General features: G+C 44.7%; 4 protein-coding genes across 4 annotated transcripts in view; all 4 read right to left on the bottom strand.

Annotated features, from left to right (window-relative positions):
* Nucleotides 1–11677: 11677 nt before the first annotated feature.
* Nucleotides 11678–14175, bottom strand: LOC129857135 (growth hormone secretagogue receptor type 1-like). The gene is made up of 3 exons (XM_055925086.1): nucleotides 13859–14175; nucleotides 13229–13694; nucleotides 11678–13058 (listed from the first exon to the last, which is right to left on the bottom strand). The coding sequence occupies exons 1-3, from the start codon at nucleotides 14171–14173 to the stop codon at nucleotides 12778–12780; spliced, it is 1062 nt and encodes a 353-aa protein (XP_055781061.1). The 5' UTR covers nucleotides 14174–14175; the 3' UTR covers nucleotides 11678–12777.
* Nucleotides 14176–15049: 874 nt separating this feature from the next.
* On the bottom strand, nucleotides 15050–17332 carry LOC129857136 (protein phosphatase 1 regulatory subunit 35-like). Its single transcript, XM_055925088.1, has 6 exons — nucleotides 17142–17332; nucleotides 16429–16679; nucleotides 16156–16276; nucleotides 15691–15915; nucleotides 15371–15504; nucleotides 15050–15221 (listed from the first exon to the last, which is right to left on the bottom strand). Exons 2-6 carry the CDS (start codon nucleotides 16630–16632, stop codon nucleotides 15051–15053), a joined length of 855 nt encoding a protein of 284 aa, XP_055781063.1. The 5' UTR covers nucleotides 16633–16679; nucleotides 17142–17332; the 3' UTR covers nucleotide 15050.
* Nucleotides 17333–17459: 127 nt separating this feature from the next.
* LOC129856665 (mucin-2-like) lies at nucleotides 17460–19970 on the bottom strand. Its single transcript, XM_055924406.1, has 3 exons — nucleotides 18310–19970; nucleotides 18137–18188; nucleotides 17460–18000 (listed from the first exon to the last, which is right to left on the bottom strand). The coding sequence occupies exons 1-3, from the start codon at nucleotides 19371–19373 to the stop codon at nucleotides 17854–17856; spliced, it is 1263 nt and encodes a 420-aa protein (XP_055780381.1). The 5' UTR covers nucleotides 19374–19970; the 3' UTR covers nucleotides 17460–17853.
* Nucleotides 19971–22431: 2461 nt separating this feature from the next.
* LOC129857132 (ictacalcin-like) overlaps nucleotides 22432–24047 on the bottom strand; it is a 2641-nt gene continuing 1025 nt past the window's right edge. Inside the window, exons 2-3 of the mRNA XM_055925085.1 lie at nucleotides 23133–23275; nucleotides 22432–22876 (exon numbers count right to left, since the gene is read on the bottom strand). Of these exons, the coding sequence (XP_055781060.1) occupies nucleotides 22736–22876; nucleotides 23133–23270 (279 nt within the window). The 5' untranslated portion in view covers nucleotides 23271–23275 and the 3' untranslated portion in view covers nucleotides 22432–22735. The remainder of the gene's footprint in view (nucleotides 22877–23132; nucleotides 23276–24047) is intronic.

Raw genomic sequence — 24047 nt, 5'->3', positions numbered from 1 at the left:
TGTTCAATTTTACAGAGCGCAAGCCTGATCTTTAGCCATTCTCTCATACCCAGAGCAGTAGAAAAACTCCCAGGTTTTGCCTGATAAACGGGTTTGGGGCCACTGGCGTTGAAGATCTTTACCGTAGAATCCTCCGGCTGGAATATGTAAGACATGTGGCCCTCACTCGTACCCAAAAATCCTTTAAAACATTCTGGAGCTTCACACAGAACTTCCTCAATGCTTTGGTCACTGGGTTCATGACAAGCCGAGCATAACATACCATAAATTGGCATATGTGTCATTTTTGTTTAATATTCAGGGGGTTTATCTTGTACAGTCTTAAACAGGAATTGTTCTGGGGCTTTATAAGGCTTCTGCAAAGCCAGCCTCTTTGAAATGTTCATTAACAACCCCCAACACTAGATATCCAGGAACAGGTTGACATGACACCTGGTCACTTACTTACCCAAAGACCCCCCTAACCATCAGGATGTCCTGACCTGAAGCCCAAATATTTGCATGCCCCCCTTCTACACGCCATTGGGTCATCAATCACTACATAGGGTCATAAATCATGATCCTTTTAGATTTACGACATTGACAGCTCGACACTTACCCAAAGACCCCCACCCCTGCCAGGATGTCCTGACCGGCAGCCCAAATATGTGCAGGCCTCCTACAACAGGACATAGGGTTCACATAGCGGTCACATAGGTTCACATAGGGTCATCCATCAAATTTTGACGTGTGACATCTACTTTAATCTCTCTAGTGGGTGGTGCGGACAGCCCAGTACATTACTGGGGCCGAGCTTCCTGCCATCCAGGACATCTATATCAGGTGTGGAAGGAAGGCCTGGAAAATCATTAAAGACTCCAGCCTCCCAAGCCATAGACTATTCTCTCTGCTTCCGCACTGCAAGAGGTACCGATGCATCAAGTCTGACACCAACAGGCTCCTGAACAGCTTCTATCCCCAAGGAAAAATAACCGATAAATAGATAACAAAATAGCTACATGGACTATCTGAGTTAACCTTGTATCTTTATTGAGCATTTATTTTTGCACTGTCTTTATGCACACTCACAGGGCCCTACAAACACACACTGTCACTCCAACACACATACACTCACTCACTCACGCACTCACTCACTCACTCACTCACTCACTCACTCACTCACTCACTCACTCATTCACTCACTCACTCACTCACTCACTCACTCTATCATCTGCTCACTCACACTTAACATGCACATACATTTATACTGACTCTACACACCCCCACACCCACTCACATACAAGCTGTTGCTACACTGTTTATGTTATATCTCGTTGCCTAGTGTCACGTTCCTGACCTGTTTTCTCTTGTTTTTTGTATGTGTTTAGTTGGTCAGGGCGTAAGTTGGGGTGGGCATTCTATGTTATGTGTTTCTATGTTTAGGTCGTTTGTAATTAGCCTTATATGGTTCTCAATCAGGGACAGGTGTTTGACGTTTCCTCTGATTGAGAACCATATAAAGGTAGGCTGTTCACACTGTTTGTTTGTGGGTGGTTGTCTTCCGTGTCTGTGTCTGTGCACCACACGGGACTGTTTCGTTTGTTCGTTCGTTTGTGTCGTCTGTACCTGTTCATGCGTTCTTCATGTATATGTAAGTTCGTTTTGTTCAGGTCTGTTGACTTCGTTTATTATTTTGTAAATTCTCAAGTGTGTTTAGTTTTCGTCTTGTTTAATAAATATCATGTCGTATCACAACGCTGCGCTTTGGCCCAATCCCTACTCCTCCTCTTTGGACGAAGAGGAGGAGGACAACCGTTACACCTAGTCACCTTACGCCTATACATATCTACCTCCATCACTTTATTGTGTTCTTATTTCTCATGTGTTTTTTCTAGTATTACATTGCTATTGATTATTGCATTGTTGGGTTTTGAGTTTGTAAGTTAGTAATTTCACTGTACTTGAGCATGTGACATTAAAACTTGAAATGTAGCTGTGAAGTTCCAAGGTTACAGGGCTCTTCATAGGTAAGATTCTAAGAGGGTGGTCACTCCAGTAATTATTGATGTATGGCAAGACTTGTGTGTGAATGTGTGTAGGTGTGTGTGCTCATTGGGATCTATCCCCCTCATTTACTGCCTTTAAAAAAACATAACTGATATTGCTGACTTGCTTAAACAGATGTGGTCTCTACTGACAATTGAGATGTACAGTACAAACTATGGCATAAGGGGACGACTGTCACAACTTCCGCCGAAGTCGGCTCCTCTCCTTGTTCGGGCGGCGTTCGGCGGTCGACCTCACCGGCTTTCTAGCCATCGCCGCTCATTTTTTCATTGTTCCATTTGTTTTGTCTTGTTCCCTGCACACCTGGTTTACATTCCCTAATCACACTGCATGTATTTATTCCTCTGTTCCCCCCATGTCTTTGCGTGAAATTGGTTTTGTTACGTGTTTCGTGTGTACGCGCAAGGCTGGGTTTTTCCCGTTATTCCGCGGTATTTCCACGAAGGATGTTTATTGTAAACATTTGCTCATTTTTTTTGACTGTTTCGCGCCTTGCACTTTTACCTTTGGCTGGAGGTTTTTACGTAGTGGTGTCAATCTGTTTTATTGCCTCTGCCTAAATAAAGTGTGCGCCTGTTCACAATTCTCTGCTCTCCTGCACCTGACTTCTCCACCAGTAGCGCACACCTTGACAAAGACAAGCGGATAAGGCAATCCGTAACTTCGATTAAGACATTAATGAGCAAGCTAGGACGGACGTGGTCAATATACCTATTTGTTCAGCCCTTTTGAAATGTACAGCAACAGAATTCAGAACATGGGCTGTTCTTACAGTGTACTACTTTCAGGAGCACTGTCAAACTATACACAAAAAGTTTGCAAACAAGCACACACCGGCCACGAACGATGTGTTCACAATACCGCGTTGGTGAAAATAGACCAAATTATTAAGGTAAGGCACATGGGCTACTAACAGCTTACTACACAACATACACTTATGTATACTAGTATTACTTTCTTAGCTACAGTATACATATCTCTCTGGCATCTTACATAATTTATGAAGCAGCATAAGACATTTTTGGACTAACGTTGTTGTGATGTGCTTGAACAGGAAAGTGGCGCACCGGTCCTTCGTGGGCAAATTTTGTCATCAAAGATGCTGGATTTACAATTCTCGAGTTGAATGACCTTTCAAAATGTATTATTCCCGACTTCCAAGTTGCAATGCTTGCATTTAGCCACTGTCACCGATTCCTTCGAAACCACTCATTGTTGAATTTGCGATCTCCAAATTGTTGTGTAATGTTTATGTCCAATGGTCGATGAGCACCGATACGTTTTATCTATACTTTCTCTACATTATTTCTCTTCATATGACAAGGATTAAAAAGGATTTGCCAGTAGACTTGATTCATGATGATGACTGCAAACTAAGATTGTGAAAGTAAGACGTTGACATGATCAGTCCAATCAAAGCTACTGTACGTATAACGTGATTTGACGTAATTTCTGTGGCCAATGACCGTGAGCCTTCTTGGCAGGGCACTTCTAATGTAACTATGCAGCACCCAAAGGGCTCACATTATTGATGTCTACCCTTACTAAAGGCGGGTGACAGTATCCCCATGAGTGACAGAACACTGAGCATATCACTGTGCAATGCTGAGCCAATCACGGTGCAATGCTCCTATTTTCTGCTGGCCTGCCCCACCACTACAGAAAGTACTGAGCTAGGCTCAGGGTTAGGGTTATAAACTGGTAGTATAGTTAGCATACGTTACGGTTAGGGTTATAAACTGGTAGTATAGTTAGCATATGAAAGGGTTAGGGTTATAAGCTGGTAGTATAGTCAGCATATGAAAGGGTTAGGGTTAGGGTTATAAGCTGGTAGTATAGTCAGCATATGAAAGGGTTAGGGTTATAAGCTGGTAGTATAGTCAGCATATGAAAGGGTTAGGGTTAGGGTTATAAGCTGGTAGTATAGTCAGCATATGAAAGGGTTAGGGTTAGGGTTATAAGCTGGTAGTATAGTCAGCATATGAAAGGGTTAGGGCTATAAATTGGTAGTATAGTCAGCATACGTTAGGGTTAGGGTTATAAGCTGGTAGTATAGTCAGCATATGTTAGGGTTAGGGTTATAAGCTGGTAGTATAGTCAGCATATGAAAGGGTTAGGGTTATAAGCTGGTAGTATAGTCAGCATATGAAAGGGTTAGGGTTAGGGTTATAAGCTGGTAGTATAGTCAGCATATGAAAGGGTTAGGGTTATAAACTGGTAGTATAGTCAGCATATGAAAGGGTTAGGGCTATAAATTGGTAGTATAGTCAGCATACGTTAGGGTTAGGGTTATAAACTGGTAGTATAGTCAGCATATGAAAGGGTTAAGGTTAGGGTTATAAGGTGGTAGTATAGTTAGCATACGAAAGGGTTAGGATTAGGGTTATAAATTGGTAGTATAGTCAGCATACGAAAGGGTTAGGGTTATAAATTGGTAGTATAGTCAGCATACGAAAGGGTTAGGGTTAGGGTTATAAGCGAGTAGTATAGTTAGTATACAAAAGGGTTAGGGTTATAAGCTGGTAGTATAGTTAGCATATGAAAGGGTTAGGGTTATAAGCTGGTAGTATAATTAGCATATGAAAGGGTTAGGGTTATAAGCTGGTAGTATAGTCAGCATATGAAAGGGTTAGGGTTAGGGTTATAAGCTGGTAGTATAGTCAGCATATGAAAGGGTTAGGGTTATCAACTGGTAGTATAATTAGCATATGAAAGGGTTAGGGTTATAAACTGGTAGTATAGTCAGCATATGAAAGGGTTAGGGTTAGGGTTATAAGCTGGTAGTATAGTCAGCATATGAAAGGGTTAGGGTTATAAGCTGGTAGTATAGTTAGCATATGAAAGGGTTAGGGTTATAAGGTGGTAGTATAATTAGCATATGAAAGGGTTAGGGTTATAAGCTGGTAGTACAGTTAGCATATGAAAGGGTTAGGGTTATAAGCTGGTAGTATAGTTAGCATATGAAAGGGTTAGGGTTATAAGATGGTAGTATAATTAGCATATGAAAGGGTTAGGGTTAGGGTTATAAGCTGGTAGTATAGTCAGCATATGAAAGGGTTAGGGTTAGGGTAATAAACTGGTAGTATAGTTTGCATATGAAAGGGTTAGGGTTAGGGTAATAAGCTGGTAGTATAGTCAGCATATGAAAGGGTTAGTCTTAGGGTTATAAACTGGTAGTATAGTTAGCATATGAACGGGTTAGGGTTATAAACTGGTAGTATAGTTAGCATATGAACGGGTTAGGGTTAGGGTTATAAGCTGGTAGTATATTAGCATATGAAAGGGTTAGGGTTATAAACTGGCAGTATAGTCAGCATACGAAACGGTTAGGGTTAGGGTTATAAGCTGGTAGTATATTAGCATATGAAAGGGTTAGGGTTATAAGCTGGTAGTATAGTCAGCATATGAAAGGGTTAGGGTTAGGGTTATAAACTGTAGTATATTTAGCATACGAAAGGGTTAGGGTTAGGGTTGTTAGCTGGTAGTATAGTTAGTATACAAAAGGGTTAGAGTTATAAGCTGGTAGTATAGTCAGCATATGAAAGGGTTAGGGTTATAAGCGAGTAGTATAGTTAGCATACGAAAGGGTTAGGGTTATAAACTGGTAGTATAGTTAGTATACAAAAGGGTTAGGGTTATAAGATGGCGGTAAAGTTAGCATATGAAAGGGTTAGGGTTATAAGCTGGTAGTATAGTCAGCATACGAAAGGGTTAGGATTAGGGTTATAAACTGGTAGTATAGTTAGCATACGAAAGGTTTAGGGTTATAAGCTGGTAGTATAGTTAGCATTTGAAAGGGTTAGGGTTTAAGCTGGTAGTATAGTTAGCATATGAAAGGGTTTGGGTTATACGCTGTTAGTATAGTTAGCATATGAAAGGTTTAGGGCTAGGGTTATGAGCTGGTAGTATAGTTAGCATACGAAAGGGTTAGGGTTATAAACTGGTAGTATAGTTAGCATATGAACGGGTTAGGGTTATAAGCTGGTAGTATAGTCAGCATATGAAAGGGTTAGGGTTAGGGTTATAAGCTGGTAGTATAGTCAGCATATGAAAGGGTTAGGGTTATAAGCTGGTAGTATAGTCAGCATATGTTAGGGTTAGGGTTATAAGCTGGTAGTATAGTCAGCATATGAAAGGGTTAGGGTTATAAGCTGGTAGTATAGTCAGCATATGAAAGGGTTAGGGTTAGGGTTATAAGCTGGTAGTATAGTCAGCATATGAAAGGGTTAGGGTTATAAACTGGTAGTATAGTCAGCATATGAAAGGGTTAGGGCTATAAATTGGTAGTATAGTCAGCATACGTTAGGGTTAGGGTTATAAACTGGTAGTATAGTCAGCATATGAAAGGGTTAAGGTTAGGGTTATAAGGTGGTAGTATAGTTAGCATACGAAAGGGTTAGGATTAGGGTTATAAATTGGTAGTATAGTCAGCATACGAAAGGGTTAGGGTTATAAATTGGTAGTATAGTCAGCATACGAAAGGGTTAGGGTTAGGGTTATAAGCGAGTAGTATAGTTAGTATACAAAAGGGTTAGGGTTATAAGCTGGTAGTATAGTTAGCATATGAAAGGGTTAGGGTTATAAGCTGGTAGTATAATTAGCATATGAAAGGGTTAGGGTTATAAGCTGGTAGTATAGTCAGCATATGAAAGGGTTAGGGTTAGGGTTATAAGCTGGTAGTATAGTCAGCATATGAAAGGGTTAGGGTTATCAACTGGTAGTATAATTAGCATATGAAAGGGTTAGGGTTATAAACTGGTAGTATAGTCAGCATATGAAAGGGTTAGGGTTAGGGTTATAAGCTGGTAGTATAGTCAGCATATGAAAGGGTTAGGGTTATAAGCTGGTAGTATAGTTAGCATATGAAAGGGTTAGGGTTATAAGGTGGTAGTATAATTAGCATATGAAAGGGTTAGGGTTATAAGCTGGTAGTACAGTTAGCATATGAAAGGGTTAGGGTTATAAGCTGGTAGTATAGTTAGCATATGAAAGGGTTAGGGTTATAAGATGGTAGTATAATTAGCATATGAAAGGGTTAGGGTTAGGGTTATAAGCTGGTAGTATAGTCAGCATATGAAAGGGTTAGGGTTAGGGTAATAAACTGGTAGTATAGTTTGCATATGAAAGGGTTAGGGTTAGGGTAATAAGCTGGTAGTATAGTCAGCATATGAAAGGGTTAGTCTTAGGGTTATAAACTGGTAGTATAGTTAGCATATGAACGGGTTAGGGTTATAAACTGGTAGTATAGTTAGCATATGAACGGGTTAGGGTTAGGGTTATAAGCTGGTAGTATATTAGCATATGAAAGGGTTAGGGTTATAAACTGGCAGTATAGTCAGCATACGAAACGGTTAGGGTTAGGGTTATAAGCTGGTAGTATATTAGCATATGAAAGGGTTAGGGTTATAAGCTGGTAGTATAGTCAGCATATGAAAGGGTTAGGGTTAGGGTTATAAACTGTAGTATATTTAGCATACGAAAGGGTTAGGGTTAGGGTTGTTAGCTGGTAGTATAGTTAGTATACAAAAGGGTTAGAGTTATAAGCTGGTAGTATAGTCAGCATATGAAAGGGTTAGGGTTATAAGCGAGTAGTATAGTTAGCATACGAAAGGGTTAGGGTTATAAACTGGTAGTATAGTTAGTATACAAAAGGGTTAGGGTTATAATATGGCGGTAAAGTTAGCATATGAAAGGGTTAGGGTTATAAGCTGGTAGTATAGTCAGCATACGAAAGGGTTAGGATTAGGGTTATAAACTGGTAGTATAGTTAGCATACAAAAGGTTTAGGGTTATAAGCTGGTAGTATAGTTAGCATTTGAAAGGGTTAGGGTTTAAGCTGGTAGTATAGTTAGCATATGAAAGGGTTTGGGTTATACGCTGTTAGTATAGTTAGCATATGAAAGGTTTAGGGCTAGGGTTATGAGCTGGTAGTATAGTTAGCATACGAAAGGGTTAGGGTTATAAACTGGTAGTATAGTTAGCATATGAACGGGTTAGGGTTATAAGCTGGTAGTATAGTTAGCATACGAAAGGGTTAGGGTTAGGGTTAAAAACTAGCAGTAGAGTCAGCATATGAAAGGGTTAGGGTTAAAAGCTGGTAGTATAGTCAGCATACGGAAGGGTTAGGGTTATAAGCTGGTAGTAGAGTCAGCATATGAAAGGTTTAGGGTTAGGGTTATAAGCGAGTAGTATAGTTAGCATACGAAAGGGTTGGGGTTATAAACTGGTAGTATAGTCAGCATACGAAAGGGTTGGGGTTATAAACTGGTAGTAAAGTTAGCATATGAAAGGGTTAGGGTTACTGTTATAAGCGAGTAGTATACTTAGCATACGGAAGGGTTAGGGTAATAAGCTGGTAGTAAAGTTAGTATATGAAAGGATTAGGGTTATGGTTATAAACTGGTAGTATAGTTAGCATATGAAAGGGTTAGGGTTAGGGTTATAAGCTGGTAGTATAGTCAGCATATGAAAGGGTTAGGGTTATAAGCTGATAGTATAGTTAGCATACGAAAGGGATAGGGTTATAAGCTGGTAGTATAGTTAGCATACGGAAGGGTTAGGGTTATAAGCTGGTAGTATAGTTAGTATACAAAAGGGTTAGGGTTATAAGCTGGTAGTATAGTCAGCATACGAAAGGGTTAGGGTTATAAGCTGGTAGTATAGTTAGTATACAAAAGGGTTAGGGTTATAAACTGGTAGTATAGTTAGTATACGAATGGGTTAGGGTTATAAAATGGTAGTATAGTTAGTATACGAATGGGTTAGGGTTATAAGATGGTAGTATAGTTAGTATACGAATGGGTTAGGGTTATGAGATGGTAGTATAGTTAGCAAATGAAAGGGTTAGGGTTATAAGCTGGTAGTATAGTCAGCATACAAAAGGGTTAGGGTTAGGGTTATAAGCTGGTAGTATAGTTAGCATACGAAAGGTTTAGGGTTATAAGCTGGTAGTATAGTTAGAATATGAAAGGGTTAGGGTTAGGGTTTAAACTGGTAGTATAGTCAGCATATGAAAGGGTTAGGGTTATAAACTGGTAGTATAGTCAGCATACGAAAGGGTTGGGGTTTTAAACTGGTAGCATAGTCAGCATATGAAAGGGTTAGGGTTAGGGTTATAAACTGGTAGTATAGTTAGCATATGAAAGGGTTCGGGTTATAAGCGAGTAGTATAGTCAGCATATGAAAGGGTTAGGGTTATAAGCTGGTAGTATAGTCAGCATATGAAAGGGTTAGGGTTATAAACTGGTAGTATAGTTAGCATATGAAAAGGGTTAGGGTTAGGGTTATAAACTGGTAGTATAGTCAGCATATGAAAGGGTTAGGGTTAGGGTTATAAACTGGTAGTATAGTCAGCATATGAAAGGGTTAGGGTTATAAACTGGTAGTATAGTCAGCATATGAAAGGGTTAGGGTTAGGGTTATAAACTGGTAGTATAGTCAGCATATGAAAGGGTTAGGGTTATAAACTGGTAGTATAGTCAGCATATGAAAGGGTTAGGGTTATAAACTGGTAGTATAGTTAGCATATGAAAAGGGTTAGGGTTAGGGTTATAAACTGGTAGTATAGTTAGCATATGAAAGGGTTAGGGTTAGAAACTGGTATTATCGTTAGCATATGAAAGGGTTAGGGTTATAAACTGGTAGTATAGTCAGCATACGAAAGGGTTAGGGTTAGGGTTATAAACTGGTAGTGTAGTCAGCATATGAAAGGGTTAGGGTTATAAACTGGTAGTATAGTCAGCATATGAAAGGGTTAGGGTTATAAACTGGTAGTATAGTTAGCATATTAAAGGGTTAGGGTTATAAACTGGTAGTATAGTTAGCATATGAAAGGGTTAGAATTAGAAACTGGTAGTATAGTTAGCATATGAAAGGGTTAGGGTTATAAACTGGTAGTATAGTCAGCATACGAAAGGGTTAGGGTTAGGGTTATAAACTGGTATTATCGTTAGCATATGAAAGGGTTAGGGTTATAAACTGGTAGTATAGTCAGCATATGAAACGGTTAGGGTTATAAACTGGTAGTATAGTCAGCATATGAAAGGGTTAGGGTTATAAACTGGTAGTATAGTTAGCATATGAAAGGGTTAGGGTTATAAACTGGTAGTATAGTTAGCATATGTAAGGGTTAGGGTTATAAGCTGGTAGTATAGTCAACATATGAAAGGGTTAGGGTTATAAGCTGGTAGTATAGTCAGCATATGAAAGGGTTAGGGTTAGGGTTATAAACTGGTAGTATAGTCAGCATATGAAAGGGTTAGGGTTATAAACTGGTAGTATAGTCAGCATATGAAAGGGCTTTAGGGTTATAAGCTGGTAGTATAGTTAGCATGTGAAAGGGCTTTAGGGTTATAAGCTGGTAGTATAGTCAGCATATGAAAGGGTTATATAAACTGTTAGTATAGTTGGCATATGAAAGGGTTAGGGTTAGAAGCTGGTAGTATAGTCAGCATATGAAAGGGTTATATAAACTGTTAGTATAGTTAGCATATGAAAGGGTTAGGGTTAGAAGCTGGTAGTATAGTTAGCATAGAAAGACAGTGGTGGTCGTCAAAGTTGCTTTTTAACTGCAATGCAGACTATTGGTGACGATGATATGTGTTGGGGTTGACATCCATACAAGTATTAGGTTCCGATTTTTACCACAACATAGTGTAAAATACACATATAAACAATAGCCTAAATGTCAACTAATTTTACTGGGGGACAATGTTTTTCCATTGTTTGGGTCAAGTTCCATTGGTTCTGATACCACATCTATCAACTCTCCTCCTGAGAGATATAGTAGGATGGAGGCAGGAAGAACAGAGGCTAGAAGACAAGTGTGCCATGATGGTGCTAGGCAGGTAGAGGGGGGTGGATGGGCTGAACAGGAACTCTACTCTGAAACACAGAGCCCAAGATACACACAATATAAAGACACATTTCAGATTCTTTCTTTCATTCTCTCTCTCCATCATGACAGGTTGAGTGAGTCTGTCATGAAAGAAAGTGAATGAAGAGTGTAGGGTTTATTATCAGTCAAATGTTTTATTGAGATTAGATGTAACACAAATTCAAAAATGTACATCAATACAAAATGCTCAACTGCACAGTAGAGGACTGAATATGTTGTACGGTGATGTGAAAAAAAGGGCCTTTTTTTTTTTTTTTTTTTTTACTTTGCTGTGATATTCAGATCTGAGCCTGGAGGTTTGCAGTAGCCACTGGTGTCCTTGTCTCCCTTGTTAATTGATGCCACTGATTTCCTAGAATGGGGGGCTCCCAAGAGCTTCCCAGGAGGTGTGAGTGTGAGAGAGTGGAGTGGGTGGGATTGCAGGTGTCAAGTCTGCTAAATCAGTCAGTCTGTGATGAGACAGAGTGGAACTCTGAGCACGCTGTCAACTGAAAGGCTGCAACCTCCTACTGCTACACACACACCTTACATCCCTCCCTCCCTCACATTAACCAATAATCCCAGTAACCCCCTCTAATCAATCTCCCAACCCGCCAATACTCCCCAGGGGCCATTCTTACCCTCAGCAGTCACCATGGTGACACACACACACACACACACACACACACACACACACACACACACACACACACACACACACACACACCAGAGCTAAAGTACCACAAAGACAAAAGGCTGAAATTACAGTTTATTACACATCACTCTGAGAACACACACACCTTCAGGGGTTTAGAACCAACAGTCATCAAAATGGCAAATATATATTAATCAAATATTATACAATAAATCTGACAATATGTCTCACTAAAGTCAATGTGCCTCTAAACAAAGTCTTATTCCTCCATCCATCTCCAAGGTTTTCTGTGTGTGTGTGTGTGTGTGTCCGTGAGTTACAGGGTGGTGGTAGAGTGTTGTGGGGGGTGGCGGGAGCGGGGGGTGTGTGTTACAGGGTGGTGGTAGAGTGTTGTGGGGGGTGGCGGGAGCAGGGGGTGTGTGTTACAGGGTGGTGGTAGAGTGTTGTGGGGGGTGGCGGGAGCGGGGGGTGTGTGAGTTGCAGGGTGGTGGTAGAGTGTTGTGGCGTGAGTGGGGGGTGGCGGGAGCGGGGTGTGTGTGAGTTACAGGGTGGTGGTAGAGTGTTGTGGGGGGTGGCGGGAGCGTGGGGTGTGTGAGTTACAGGGTGGTGGTAGAGTGTTGTGGGGGGTGGCGGGAGCAGGGGGTGTGTGTGAGTTACAGGGTGGTGGTAGAGTGTTGTGGTGTGAGTGGGGTGTGTGTGAGTTACAGGGTGGTGGTAGAGTGTTGTGGCGTGAGTGGGGTGTGTGTGAGTTACAGGGTGGTGGTAGAGTGTTGTGGCGTGAGTGGGGGGTGGCGGGAGCGGGGGGTGTGTGAGTTACAGGGTGGTGGTAGAGTGTTGTGGCGTGAGTGGGGTGTGTGTGAGTTACAGGGTGGTGGTAGAGTGTTGTGGCGTGAGTGGGAGGTGGCGGGAGTGGGGGGTGTGTGAGTTACAGGGTGGTGGTAGAGTGTTGTGGTGTGTGTGTGTTACAGGGTGGTGGTAGAGTGTTGTGGCGTGAGTGGGGGGTGGCGGGAGTGGGGGGTGTGTGAGTTACAGGGTGGTGGTAGAGTGTTGTGGTGTGTGTGAGTTACAGGGTGGTGGTAGAGTGTTGTGGTGTGTGTGAGTTACAGGGTGGTGGTAGAGTGTTGTGGCGTGAGTGGGGGGTGGCGGGAGTGGGGGGTGTGTGAGTTACAGGGTGGTGGTAGAGTGTTGTGGTGTGTGTGAGTTACAGAGTGGTGGTAGAGTGTTGTGGCGTGAGTGGGGGGTGGCGGGAGCGGGGGGTGTGTGAGCGCAGCAGGCTGCGGACAGCGTGGCGGTAGCGTGCTGACATGGTGTTGTAGAGGATAGGGTTGACAGCAGCACTGAGGTAGAACAACACAAAGGAGACGAGGTTAAAGTACTGAGAGATGTAGTACATATCAGCGCTGGAGCCCAGAGTCACAGAGAACAACGTCCGACCAACGTGGAATGGCAGCCAACACAGAACAAACGCCAGCACGATCATCCCTAGAGAGAGGAGAATATGGGATGGAGCGACAGAGAGTTGAAATTACAACTCATTATTACTGTATGTGTGATAAGTTGGTTCACAATAGCTGCTTAGCTGTAGTATTGCTGAGACCCAAACCAGTAAATCAAAGTAACTTTAAAATACAGAGACTCTCTCACAGCCTCACCTAGCATTTTGATGGTGTGTCGCTGGGCACGGTCTCGGCTGCTGCGTTGTGGGCGGAGCCATAGCTTCCTGCCAATCAGGCCATACACAACTCCCAGAATGCCCAGCGGCATCAGGAAGTAGAGGTTGGAGAGCCACATCATGGCCCCCAGCAGGCCTGAGGAGACGGCGTAGTCCGTACAGCGACACTCGCTCTGCCCCTCACCTCCCCCCAGCTCCTCTACCCCTACCATAGCAAACACCGGCCCGGCGCTGATCAGGGCCACAACCCACAGGCAGCCAATGAGAGTGCGGACGCGGGTCCGTGTGACCAGGGTCTTGGCTGTGAGTGGTCGACAGACAGCGAGGTAGCGCTCCAGAGAAAGGGCGGTGATGTGGAGGATGGAGGAGTAGGTACAACTCTCACTGACGAACACACTCAGCTTACACACTGTATCACCCAGATCCCAGGGCCGGAACCTCCACAGCTAGAGGGACGGACACACAGATAGGTTACACACGCACAACCCGCTCAGACACTATATCGTTTAACCCCCAGGGCCAGAGAGAAACAGAAATCACACACATGCAGTATCAGCTAGCTAATCCCCAGGGAGAGAACCTCCATAGCTAGCGAGAGACTCCCCCTTACCTTGTAGTGCAGATCTAAAGGCATCAGAAGCAGTATGAGGAGGTCGGAGACGGCCATACTACTCAGGTAGAGGTAGGTGGTGCTTCTCAGGTGTGGCCGGAGCCAAACTACCAGGATGGTTAACATATTTCCTGTGATGCCCAGGGCCAGCAGCAGCACACACACAGCTGTCACACACACCAGCTCAGCCCCACTGAAGTTCTCCCATTCCCAGTCAGTCCAGTCACTCTGGTTCCCACAGTCCTCCAGACAGCCAGACCCTACCACACAATCCTTTGAACAGTTGCTCCCACTGCCCAGCGCTGACACGTTCATGGTCAGAGAGAGATGCCCGGGTCTCAGAGACTGGGGTGTGTGTGAGAGAGAGAGATGAGCTGAGATGGTATAAGTGTGCCTGTGTGTGTGTGTGAGAGAGAGAAAGTGTGGATGGTCTATATCACCCAGGTTACAGCAAAGGGTGACGTAGGCTGATGGATTCTAACTGGAGATGGTCCTGAACCACACATCTAGGAGATATAAAACACATCTAGGAGATATAAAACAACATATATAGGTGATTTGGGCTCAATTCCATTTCAATTGAGTTAATCTGGGAGATGGAGTACCATTTTCACAAAATTACAGAATTGTTCCCACCACTGAAACACAAACATGTCTATCCTGTGGTAGGGAAAGGACTTGCTCGATGTTAGCAATCACACACCAACACAAAACACCGTTACACCAATGTGTTACACACACCAACACTACATAATAAACACACTCTAACCTCTGGTTAGAGATGGGAAATGGGGAAAGAATAGCATTTTGGGATAAACGCAGGAAATAAGGTCTGAGGTTAACACAGGTTTAGGAGATCTTATACATAGAATATCAGTCAGTTAACATTACATGCATGAGTTATAGCCTCGCTACTGTTATTTCACTGTCTTTTTACTGTTGTTTAAAAAAAAAAAATATTTCTTTACTTATCTATTGTTCACCTAATAACTATTTTTAATTAAAATGGAACTGTTGGTTAGGGCCGGTAAGTAAGCATTTCACTGTAAGGTTTACACCTGTTGTATTCGGTTTAAAATACAATATTTATATCCGAGAATGACGGAGGTAGGGAGGGAAAGAAGGGATCATGCTTTCTTAAGTTTTGGGACAGGGCCTTTCAGTCTAGAGGTTCAGAGTAAGTGTGTGTGTGTCAGGGTCCAGCCTCCCAGCATGTGTGTCTGTGGTAGAGGTCGAAGGTTGTGTCTGCGGGGCGTGGGATGGGCTGGGGGCGTGGTATGGTAATCTCCTCCCTTGGTAGGAGGGGCTTCTCTCTCAGCAGATCCCCCCTGAAGAAAACCTGCAGGTCAGGAGTGTCCTCTTTCTGCTCACACACACACGGATTACAAATACAGTTATGGACTAGTTGCAGGTCATGAGTGTTTTCGCTCTACACACACCTTTATTTACATATTACTCACACACACACACACACGTAAATGTAATCTGATGGGGTCAGTGAGAGGGACCTGCCTTGTTGCCATGGCTGCATGTGGGCGAGACCAGCTGAAGCCTGTCATGTAGAGCCTGGCTGATGAGCTCCTCCTCCTCCACATTCACACTGACCAATGCCCTGTAGAGGTGCTGGGATGGAGGGACGTTCACCCCTATAGACAAAGACAGGACATACACTCAGTTCGTGTGTGGTGTGTGTTTATGTCTGTATGTGTATGTTTCTATGTGTGTTTATGTCTGCATGTGTGTGTTTCTGTGTGTGTGTTTATGTCTGCATGTGTATGTTTCTCTGTGTGTGTGTGTGTTTATGTCTGCATGTGTATGTTTCTGTGTGCTACCCTCTGTAGCCCGGGCGCTGATGCTGTTCTTGGTTCTGTCTGACTTCTGTAGTTGCTCCTGCACGGCCTTCTGGGAGTTAAACTCTGCCCCTGCCACGTTATCTAGCTCAGACCTCAGAGCCAGAGTAGTATTTAACTCCGCCCCTTCAGGGAGGCTGCCACCCCTCTCCTCACAGGGAGCCTCCTCATTGGTTGCTGACCTTGCCCTCCAACGCAGACCTCCACCTATGGGAAGAATACAGGAAGAGATATTGACCAGTCCTCTGCTCAGACATTGCTGACTCATGCCAGATCTTATAACACCGGGATAGGTATTTTATGTATCAGCCTAACCACATCACATGTTATAGCAATCTGGTGCGACGGCACAGTCGATGGCGTGGCACACAACCATTGGTTGATGCATGCAACTCCTGTGCAGGGGAACATGAGTACATCAGACTCCAGACCAGGAGGGTTAGTTACCATGGAGTCTTTTCCCCTTTGAGTAACTGCTGGAGTGTCCAGGGTATTGCCATGGTGGAGGGTCTTTGCTAGGCTCTGCTATCACTGTGACAACCACAGGCTCTTCGGAGGCAAATCGCACCTGTAGAGTCAGGGGCACACACTTCAGTGATGTCTCTCCAAAAACACAGCCCGACACACACAGATCTCTCATCATTTCTACAGCTGTCTTGACAACTGAGAAAAGCACCATCTGTGACTGTCCGTCAGTGTGTGTGTATATGTCAGACTGACCTGCCGGTGGCTGCGTCCTCTCAGCAAGCTAGCCGGGTTGGGCCGTGGCGGGTCTGGGCTAAGGGGGAGAGACAGGTCCAGTTCCGGGCACCGCAGGAGGCTAGCGGGGACCAGGGGCACCGGGGCAGGCAAGGGGACAAGCCGGATGTCTGGGTCACTGCACCCTGCTAGAGGATGCTGCTGCAGGGGACCTACTCTGGTCATCTTAGGTCACCAGTCTGGGTATTTATCTTTGGGTGATGGCTCTGTTACTGATGTTAGGTAAGATACAAGGCAAAGGCAGTCAACGACCAGAATATTTTGTATGGTTCTGAATGGCAGTTACATTATCACTTTGCCTAACCTTAACACCCCCTAACCTAACAAACTTAACATATTTTGAGTCCTATGCCCAACCCAGTCCCTTGCCATTGCTGGATCTGTAGTGTAGGTTGAATAACGTTAACTTTACACTTCCAACCAGATATGACGTTATCTAGCTAACGTTAGATCTCTAGCTAGATTCCATTCACAGTGGGAGCTTTCAACACACAGCCAGCTAGCTGGCTAACGACGACAGCAGACATGCTAGAAAGTTTACCAGTCAGTTAGCCAGCTAACTTTACTTGTTGTACTACTAGCCAGCTAACGTTATATGGTTTATTTGGCTAATTAGCTAGCTAACGTTAACTAAAGCTATGCAAATTCAATCATGTCGTTTATTCTCCGCTTACTGTTATGAGGAAGCGCCCCGAATGACAGCTGAGCTCACGCGTTTCTTGTAGTTTTCACTGTTAATACATGAGGATAGATTGACTCTATTTAGCAGGATCTGCTCACTTTTGAAATTCCCTCCACTGGCGCCGCCATAACACCTTCTACAGAACGAAACAATCACACTTCCGGTTTCTTCGTTAGTAGGAAATTATACAATGGCGACCCATGGCGTGCATGTTATATTGTGTGTGCTTGTGTAAGTGGTGGACTCTACGGCACAAGTCAAACTCTTCTTTAGTAACAGTTATTTATTTGACTCATAATTTTTTCTCAGAATAACAGAATATATATGCACACTTCACACTTTCTCTTTCAGAACCCCTCTTCATTAGCCTGGTTACCTGTCTCCGTTTAGCTAACATTCCACTCATTAACTGCCATTGGCACACGACATGGAGTAGGCTAAGAAGTGGAACGTTATAGAGACTGGGAACCAGGCCTCTTCATAACTACAGCATCATCATTACACGAGACATCATCATCATCATAGCCAGGCTGTCATTGTAAATAAGAATTTGTTCTTGACTCGCCTGGGTACATAAAGGATAAATATAAATACACATTTTACAGGATTATTCAAAACACCCATTTAAATAGAAAATGAAAGGCATGTACTAATACTGTTAGCTTCTCTTTGTGTGTGTGTGAGTGTGTACGCGGATGAGTGCGTTAGTGTCTCTGTCTGTCTCTCAGTGCTCTCAGTATGTAGTTCTCTCTCTCCAGCTGGGCGTTCCTCTCTGACAGCTGGTTGATCCGCTTCCTCAGTAGCTCCTCCTCCTCTCTCACAGCCAGCATCAGGTGGCTCTTCACCAAGTCCTACAGCAATATACAACATGTCATTATAGCATATCATCAAATATATGTCACAATTCTTTCAGCAACAGATGAGTCTTCACCAAGTCTTTCAATACAACACATTACAGACACTATAACCATAAACACACTGTCCTACCATGGCTTGCTCAATCTTGTTGTCAATTGCAATCTTACTGCTACTGGAGCCACTGCAACAACAACAACAAAAACAAAGGAGATTGTGTCTTAGTGCACATGGTTCACATTGATGTCTATTCCTGAACACAGTCACCTCCCGACAACAAATGGCCAGGCCATTTCCATGGTTACCTGTGGCAGAAGAGCAGCAGGGACAGGAAGGCTGCCTCAGCGTTCCGGACCGAAGGTGTACCCTTCAGACACAGCGACCAGGATGGGAGCGGGGCCAGGGTCTGGTGTTGAGGTTGGGGTTGAGTAGTGGTCTGGGTCTGGGGTTGAGGTTCAGACTTAGAAGTAGTCTGCTGTTGAGGTTTTGGTTTAGTAGTGGTCTGAGGTTGATGTGCGGGTTGAGTAGTGGTCTGCGGTTGGGGTTGAGTAGTGGTCTGGGGTTGAGTAGTGGTCTGGAGTTTATTAGTGGTCTGCGGTTGATGTTCAGGTTGAGTAGTGGTCTGGGGTTGAATAGTGGTCTGCGGTTGAGGTTGGGGTTGAGTAGTGGTCTGGGGTTGAATAGAGGTCTGCTGGTGATGTTGGGGTTGAGTAGTGGTCTGGGGTTGAGGTTGGGGTTGAGTAGTGGTCTGGAGTTGAGGTTTAGTTGCGGTCCTAAAGTGTTGTGGAATCTTCATGGTGACAGATGTTTGGTTCCTCATCTGAAGCTCCTGCCGTCCGCTCGGCCATGAGTCCCTAACCCTGACCCCCCCACGACCTCTCAGCCCTCCATGACCCCAACCCGTATCACTCACTCTCTCCCTGCCTTCTTCTCCGACTCTCCATCTAGCAGGAAGTTGTAGTGGTTGATGGACAGGTGGGGGGGTAAGGGGGAGTCTGGGTTTGGTCTGGGGGCAGAGGGAGGAAGGGCAGCCGGAGAGGGAGGCAGAAGGAGAGGAGTGTCTCTTTAAGGGGGACTGTGGGGCTTTTTTACTGGACCTGAGAGGGGATAGGGAGGAAGAGAGGGATAGGGGAAGAGATGAAGAAAGAGATGGAGGGAGGGAAGGAGGAAGAGATGGAGAGAGAGATGGAGGGAGGGAAGGAGGTAGAGATGGAGAGAGAGATGGAGGGAGGGAAGGAGGTAGAGATGGAGAGAGAGATGGAGGGAGGGAAGGAGGTAGAGATGGAGGGAGGGAAGAAGGTAGAGAGAGGGGGCGAGGCTGCCGTTGAGTCTCAAACAGAGAGATGATTTTCTTCACACTGCCGAACATGACTGATCAAAAATAGCCTCCTTGTCACCAGACAGCCAAAAGCAAACAATAGATTATCTAAACCACATCAAAGGCGCTTCCATCCACCTCTATTCACTACAGCCTTCTGTGCAAAAGCCGGTCACTACCTGTAGTGGGTAGAGAGTCAGAGAGGGTTTAAACTTAGAGGCACAACCAACAATTACTTCCATGAACAACTACAGAGCATGGGTAGTTGAACAGATCACCATGTGGTTGTATTGAGGTCAATGGGAGAGAGGAAGATTAGATCCATGTGCGTGCTGTCACAAGCGTGATCTGGGAATCCTATTGGAGAAATACATTTTGGGTATCCTCCAGTCTTTGGTGAATCAATCCCACAGACCCAGCCAGTCAAGCCCAGCCTGCCGAGAAGATCTCGAATTATAATTGCCTTTGTCTGTGGATTAGGATTAGCCTATGCAGATTACTTCCTTATTCCATCCAGCCGCCAGGTGTCTGATTGGCTAAACTATATATTTCCGGTTTATGCAGGGAGGAGTCTACTGTCCAGGTGAGGAGTGTCTCCACGACGACCCAGAGGTGAGAAGCGTTTCCATGGTGAGGAGCATGTGTGTGTGTGTGTCTTTGGGCTCTCATATGATGAGAGACTGTTCTACTTCTCCCCCACACACACCCCACTGTCTGGCACTCTGATAGGCTCTTACAGGAACCCTCTCATTCCAACCTCCGCCTACTCACTGCCTCAGCCAATGGCAAAGTTTGTGGCATTCTTTGCCTGCCCACTGCCACTGAGTGTATGCTAATTAGTTTCCCAGTACGACAAGTATTGACCTCCATGAAAATATGTCCACTGCCTATGTCCTCCTTCCTCTGGACAGACCACATTAAGAAATTAATAAAACTGATGGTCACATGTCTCAGACGTATGTGTTTAGCCAATCTATCTGTGTATGTTGTTGATTGTGAAGAGTATTGAATCCCAACACAAGCTTCAATGGTCTGATGGTGAATGGCCCTGAATGCCCCCTGTCTTTTCAATCATCACAAGAACTGGTGAAGGCTTACAAGGAATCGGTGCCATATAAAATACAATGTGTTCTCAATCAACTTACTCTCTATAGTGAACACACACAAACAGTAATGAGAACCCACAGATGTCCTGGCCGAATCCTTGATGGTTGAGAGAACAGCCAAGAGCTCAGCTCAGAACAGCCTCACTCGTTCCTGGCCTCACTCGGCCCTGTCGTTCTCTTCTGCTCCGGCCCCCTGCACTGGGCTGCCACCCTACCACCTTCCCCCTGCACTGGGCTGCCACCCTACCACCTTCCCCCTGCACTGGGCTGCCACCCTACCACCTTCCCCCTGCACTGGGCTGCCACCCTACCACCTTCCCCCTGCACTGGGCTGCCACCCTACCACCTTCCCCCTGCACTGGGCTGCCACCCTACCACCTTCCCCCTGCACTGGGCTGCCACCCTACCACCTTCCCCCTGCACTGGGCTGCCACCCTACCACCTTCCCCCTGCACTGGGCTGCCACCCTACCACCTTCCCCCTGCACTGGGCTGCCACCCTACCACCTTCCCCCAGCACTGGGCTGCCACCCTACCACCTTCCCCCTGCACTGGGCTGCCACCCTACCACCTTCCCCCTGCACTGGGCTGCCACCCTACCACCTTCCCCCTGCACTGGGCTGCCACCCTACCACCTTCCCCCTGCACTGGGCTGCCACCCTACCACCTTCCCCCTGCACTGGGCTGCCACCCTACCACCTTCCCCCTGCACTGGGCTGCCACCCTACCACCTTCCCCCTGCACTGGGCTGCCACCCTACCACCTTCCCCCTGCACTGGGCTGCCACCCTACCACCTTCCCCCTGCACTGGGCTGCCACCCTACCACCTTCCCCCTGCACTGGGCTGCCACCCTACCACCTTCCCCCTGCACTGGGCTGCCACCCTACCACCTTCCCCCTGCACTGGGCTGCCACCCTACCACCTTCCCCCTGCACTGGGCTGCCACCCTACCACCTTCCCCCTGCACTGGGCTGGAGCACAACAACATCCACCTTCTAGTCTCACACTCACATATCAAGTACCCTGGATTACTGTAGGCCTAAATGTTATTTTTATTGACACCAGAGTTGTGTCAGTCAATTTTAGTTCTCATCAGTTGAATTTGACATGGAAGTTCTCTATAGGAGTTCAGTTCAGACTAGAATGTCAGTGGAATTGACCCCAACCCTGATCAAGACTAATGCATCATAGAGATTAGTTAGATTCAACCGAGTGGCTGCGTGACCAGGGGCTGTGCCTCTGAGGAGGAGTGCTGATCTAGGATCAGGTCCCCCTCTGTCCAAGTAGTATCATTCATATTGATCTAAAAAGGCAAAACGGGTCCTAAATCAGCACTCCTACTCTGAGACGCTTGAAACACACTCTCAGGACACCTCTTCCTGACACCTGAACAACCTTTCCTTCTACTGCGTGCTACTTTACACACTATTTTAATGTAGCCACTGTTGCTTTCCCCTACCTTCCTGCTCTGACCCGCGGCGATGATCATCTGGTGATAGACATGTACAAACTTCCTTGCACAGCCTTGTTTTAGATTTAATCTAAGACTAGGCGATTGCTGGACTATGGCTAATCTTAATATTCATCTTCAGTATTGTCCAATAGGTTTTCTATGGAGACCTGCGATACAGTATCATTATTTGGATATTATCTTTGTTGTTTCATGTTGCTGGGTAGGAGGCTTCATCTTGGAGATGGTTCTATATGTGGCTCTATTGGACCTTCACAGTAACAGTTGACTTCCTGTATTCTTACTGGCTCTGGAGTAGATAACAGTATTGTGACGTAATTAAGTAGTCAAATATAGGGTATGCCTCATAACCCCTAATTTCATTGTATGTTTAGTTTACGTTGACATAATCAACTAATTGTATTATTTCACCAGGTGTCTGAAAACAAAGGTTCATGTTTGATTCATGTTGCTTGCTATATCCTATTTAGGACATACACAGCCAATCGCACATGCACAAACACACACACACCTGCACAAATGATAAGTCAGCTTTCTTCCAAACATATTAAAATAGTTTATTTCATTTTTCACTTTAAACAAACCAAAGAGCTTCCTCTCCATCTCATGAGATTGTAGCCTATATGTCTGCATGTGTTCAGGTCAGTGTCTGTGTCCTTCACCAATGTCTGTCTATGTGTGGTGTGTATAACCAACCCAACCCTTTTTCTGTGTATGTGTGTAAACCTGCATCTCTGACTCTCTGAACCTGCATTGAGGATCTTGCTAATCTTATCATGAATTCACTCATGGAGCAAGAGCTGCTGTTCTGTGGAGAGTGGGCAGGGGGAGCTGTTTCACTTCTTGGTGAAGAACTCATTGCACATCATGGTGAGGCAGGCCACCAGTGTGACGTACTCCTGGAAGTCCACACTGCCATCTGCGTTTGCGTCCAGATCTTTGAAGATCTTGTCAACCTTTGCCTGGTCAGTGTTTTTCTGTTATAATGATCAGAGAGAGAGAGGGGTAATGGGTGAGACTTTGATTTCAGCATTTAAAACTAGAATCCATACAGTTGTTATTTGTTTATAAAGGTGTGAGAAATGAATTTATTCTATTGGATGAGGCGGGTCATGTGTTTGTGATGTTCCAAGCAATTCAATATTTCAGTAGTGTCTGTCTTTAGCAGTATTGTATTTGGTCGTGCTGCTGTTAAAGCATGATTGAACTGAACTGTTCCTAGGATCCACTCACCCCCATGACATCTCCAAGCTCTGCGTTGAGCAGATCTTTGAGTTCTCCCTTGCTCAGGGTCGTCTTGTCGCCCTCCTTGCCAGAGTACTTGTGGAAGGCTGAGATGAGCAATGCCATAGACTGCTGGACCTGTGACATGGTGACTACGAGAGAGAGAGAGAGAGAGAGAGAATGGTGGTACAAATTTAGGTTATTATTTTACGGTATTATCAATTCAAATCTATTTTTATCTTACATCGAGGTTACCATTCCATACGTCATACGTTCCATATGTCTGGAAAATGAAGTCATGTTGGCACTGGTTTAATCGTGTTTTAACATAAGGTTCAGGTTGAATAGAGGCTTTAAAGAGTATTAACGGTTGTTGCACACGAATCAAGGACTTTACTACACACACACCACGCCCCACTACTGCAAAGAGGTTCTACATCTCTACCACAAAGGAAGGAAGAGAAAGAGAGGGGGAGGAGAGATGGAGAGCAACGCAACAGAGGCAATTAGAGAGGGAGAGAGGCAGAGAGAGGTTAGAGATAGAGACATAGGGAGAGAGGCGGAGAGAGAAAGAGAGAGAGAGAGGCGGATATGGAGGGGAGAAAGGAAGAGAAGAGGGGGCTGAGTTGTTTAAACACAAACAGGCATGGCTCTAGCCAACGCCCTTGCATGTCTCTCTCATTAACTCTGGGGGATTTTAAGGAGAGAAAGAGAGAAAGTATATATAGAGAGAGCGATAGAGAGAGAGGGACAGACAAAAAGACAGATGGGAGGAAATTGGTGGGCAGGAAGAAAGGCTCGTTGGTAATTTATGTCAATCAATAACATAGAAATCCCAGCACCTCCCCCACCCCTCACCTCCCCCACCCCTCACCTGTCTCCACCCTCTTTCTATCTAGTTTGTTTAAGGTGTGTCTCTTCACA

The sequence above is a fragment of the Salvelinus fontinalis genome, chromosome 6 (assembly GCF_029448725.1).
Source record: "Salvelinus fontinalis isolate EN_2023a chromosome 6, ASM2944872v1, whole genome shotgun sequence".
Classification (NCBI taxonomy): Eukaryota; Metazoa; Chordata; class Actinopteri; order Salmoniformes; family Salmonidae; genus Salvelinus; species Salvelinus fontinalis.
The sequence above is the reverse complement of the archived record's forward strand: the minus strand, read 5'-3'. Positions and strand labels throughout refer to the sequence as shown.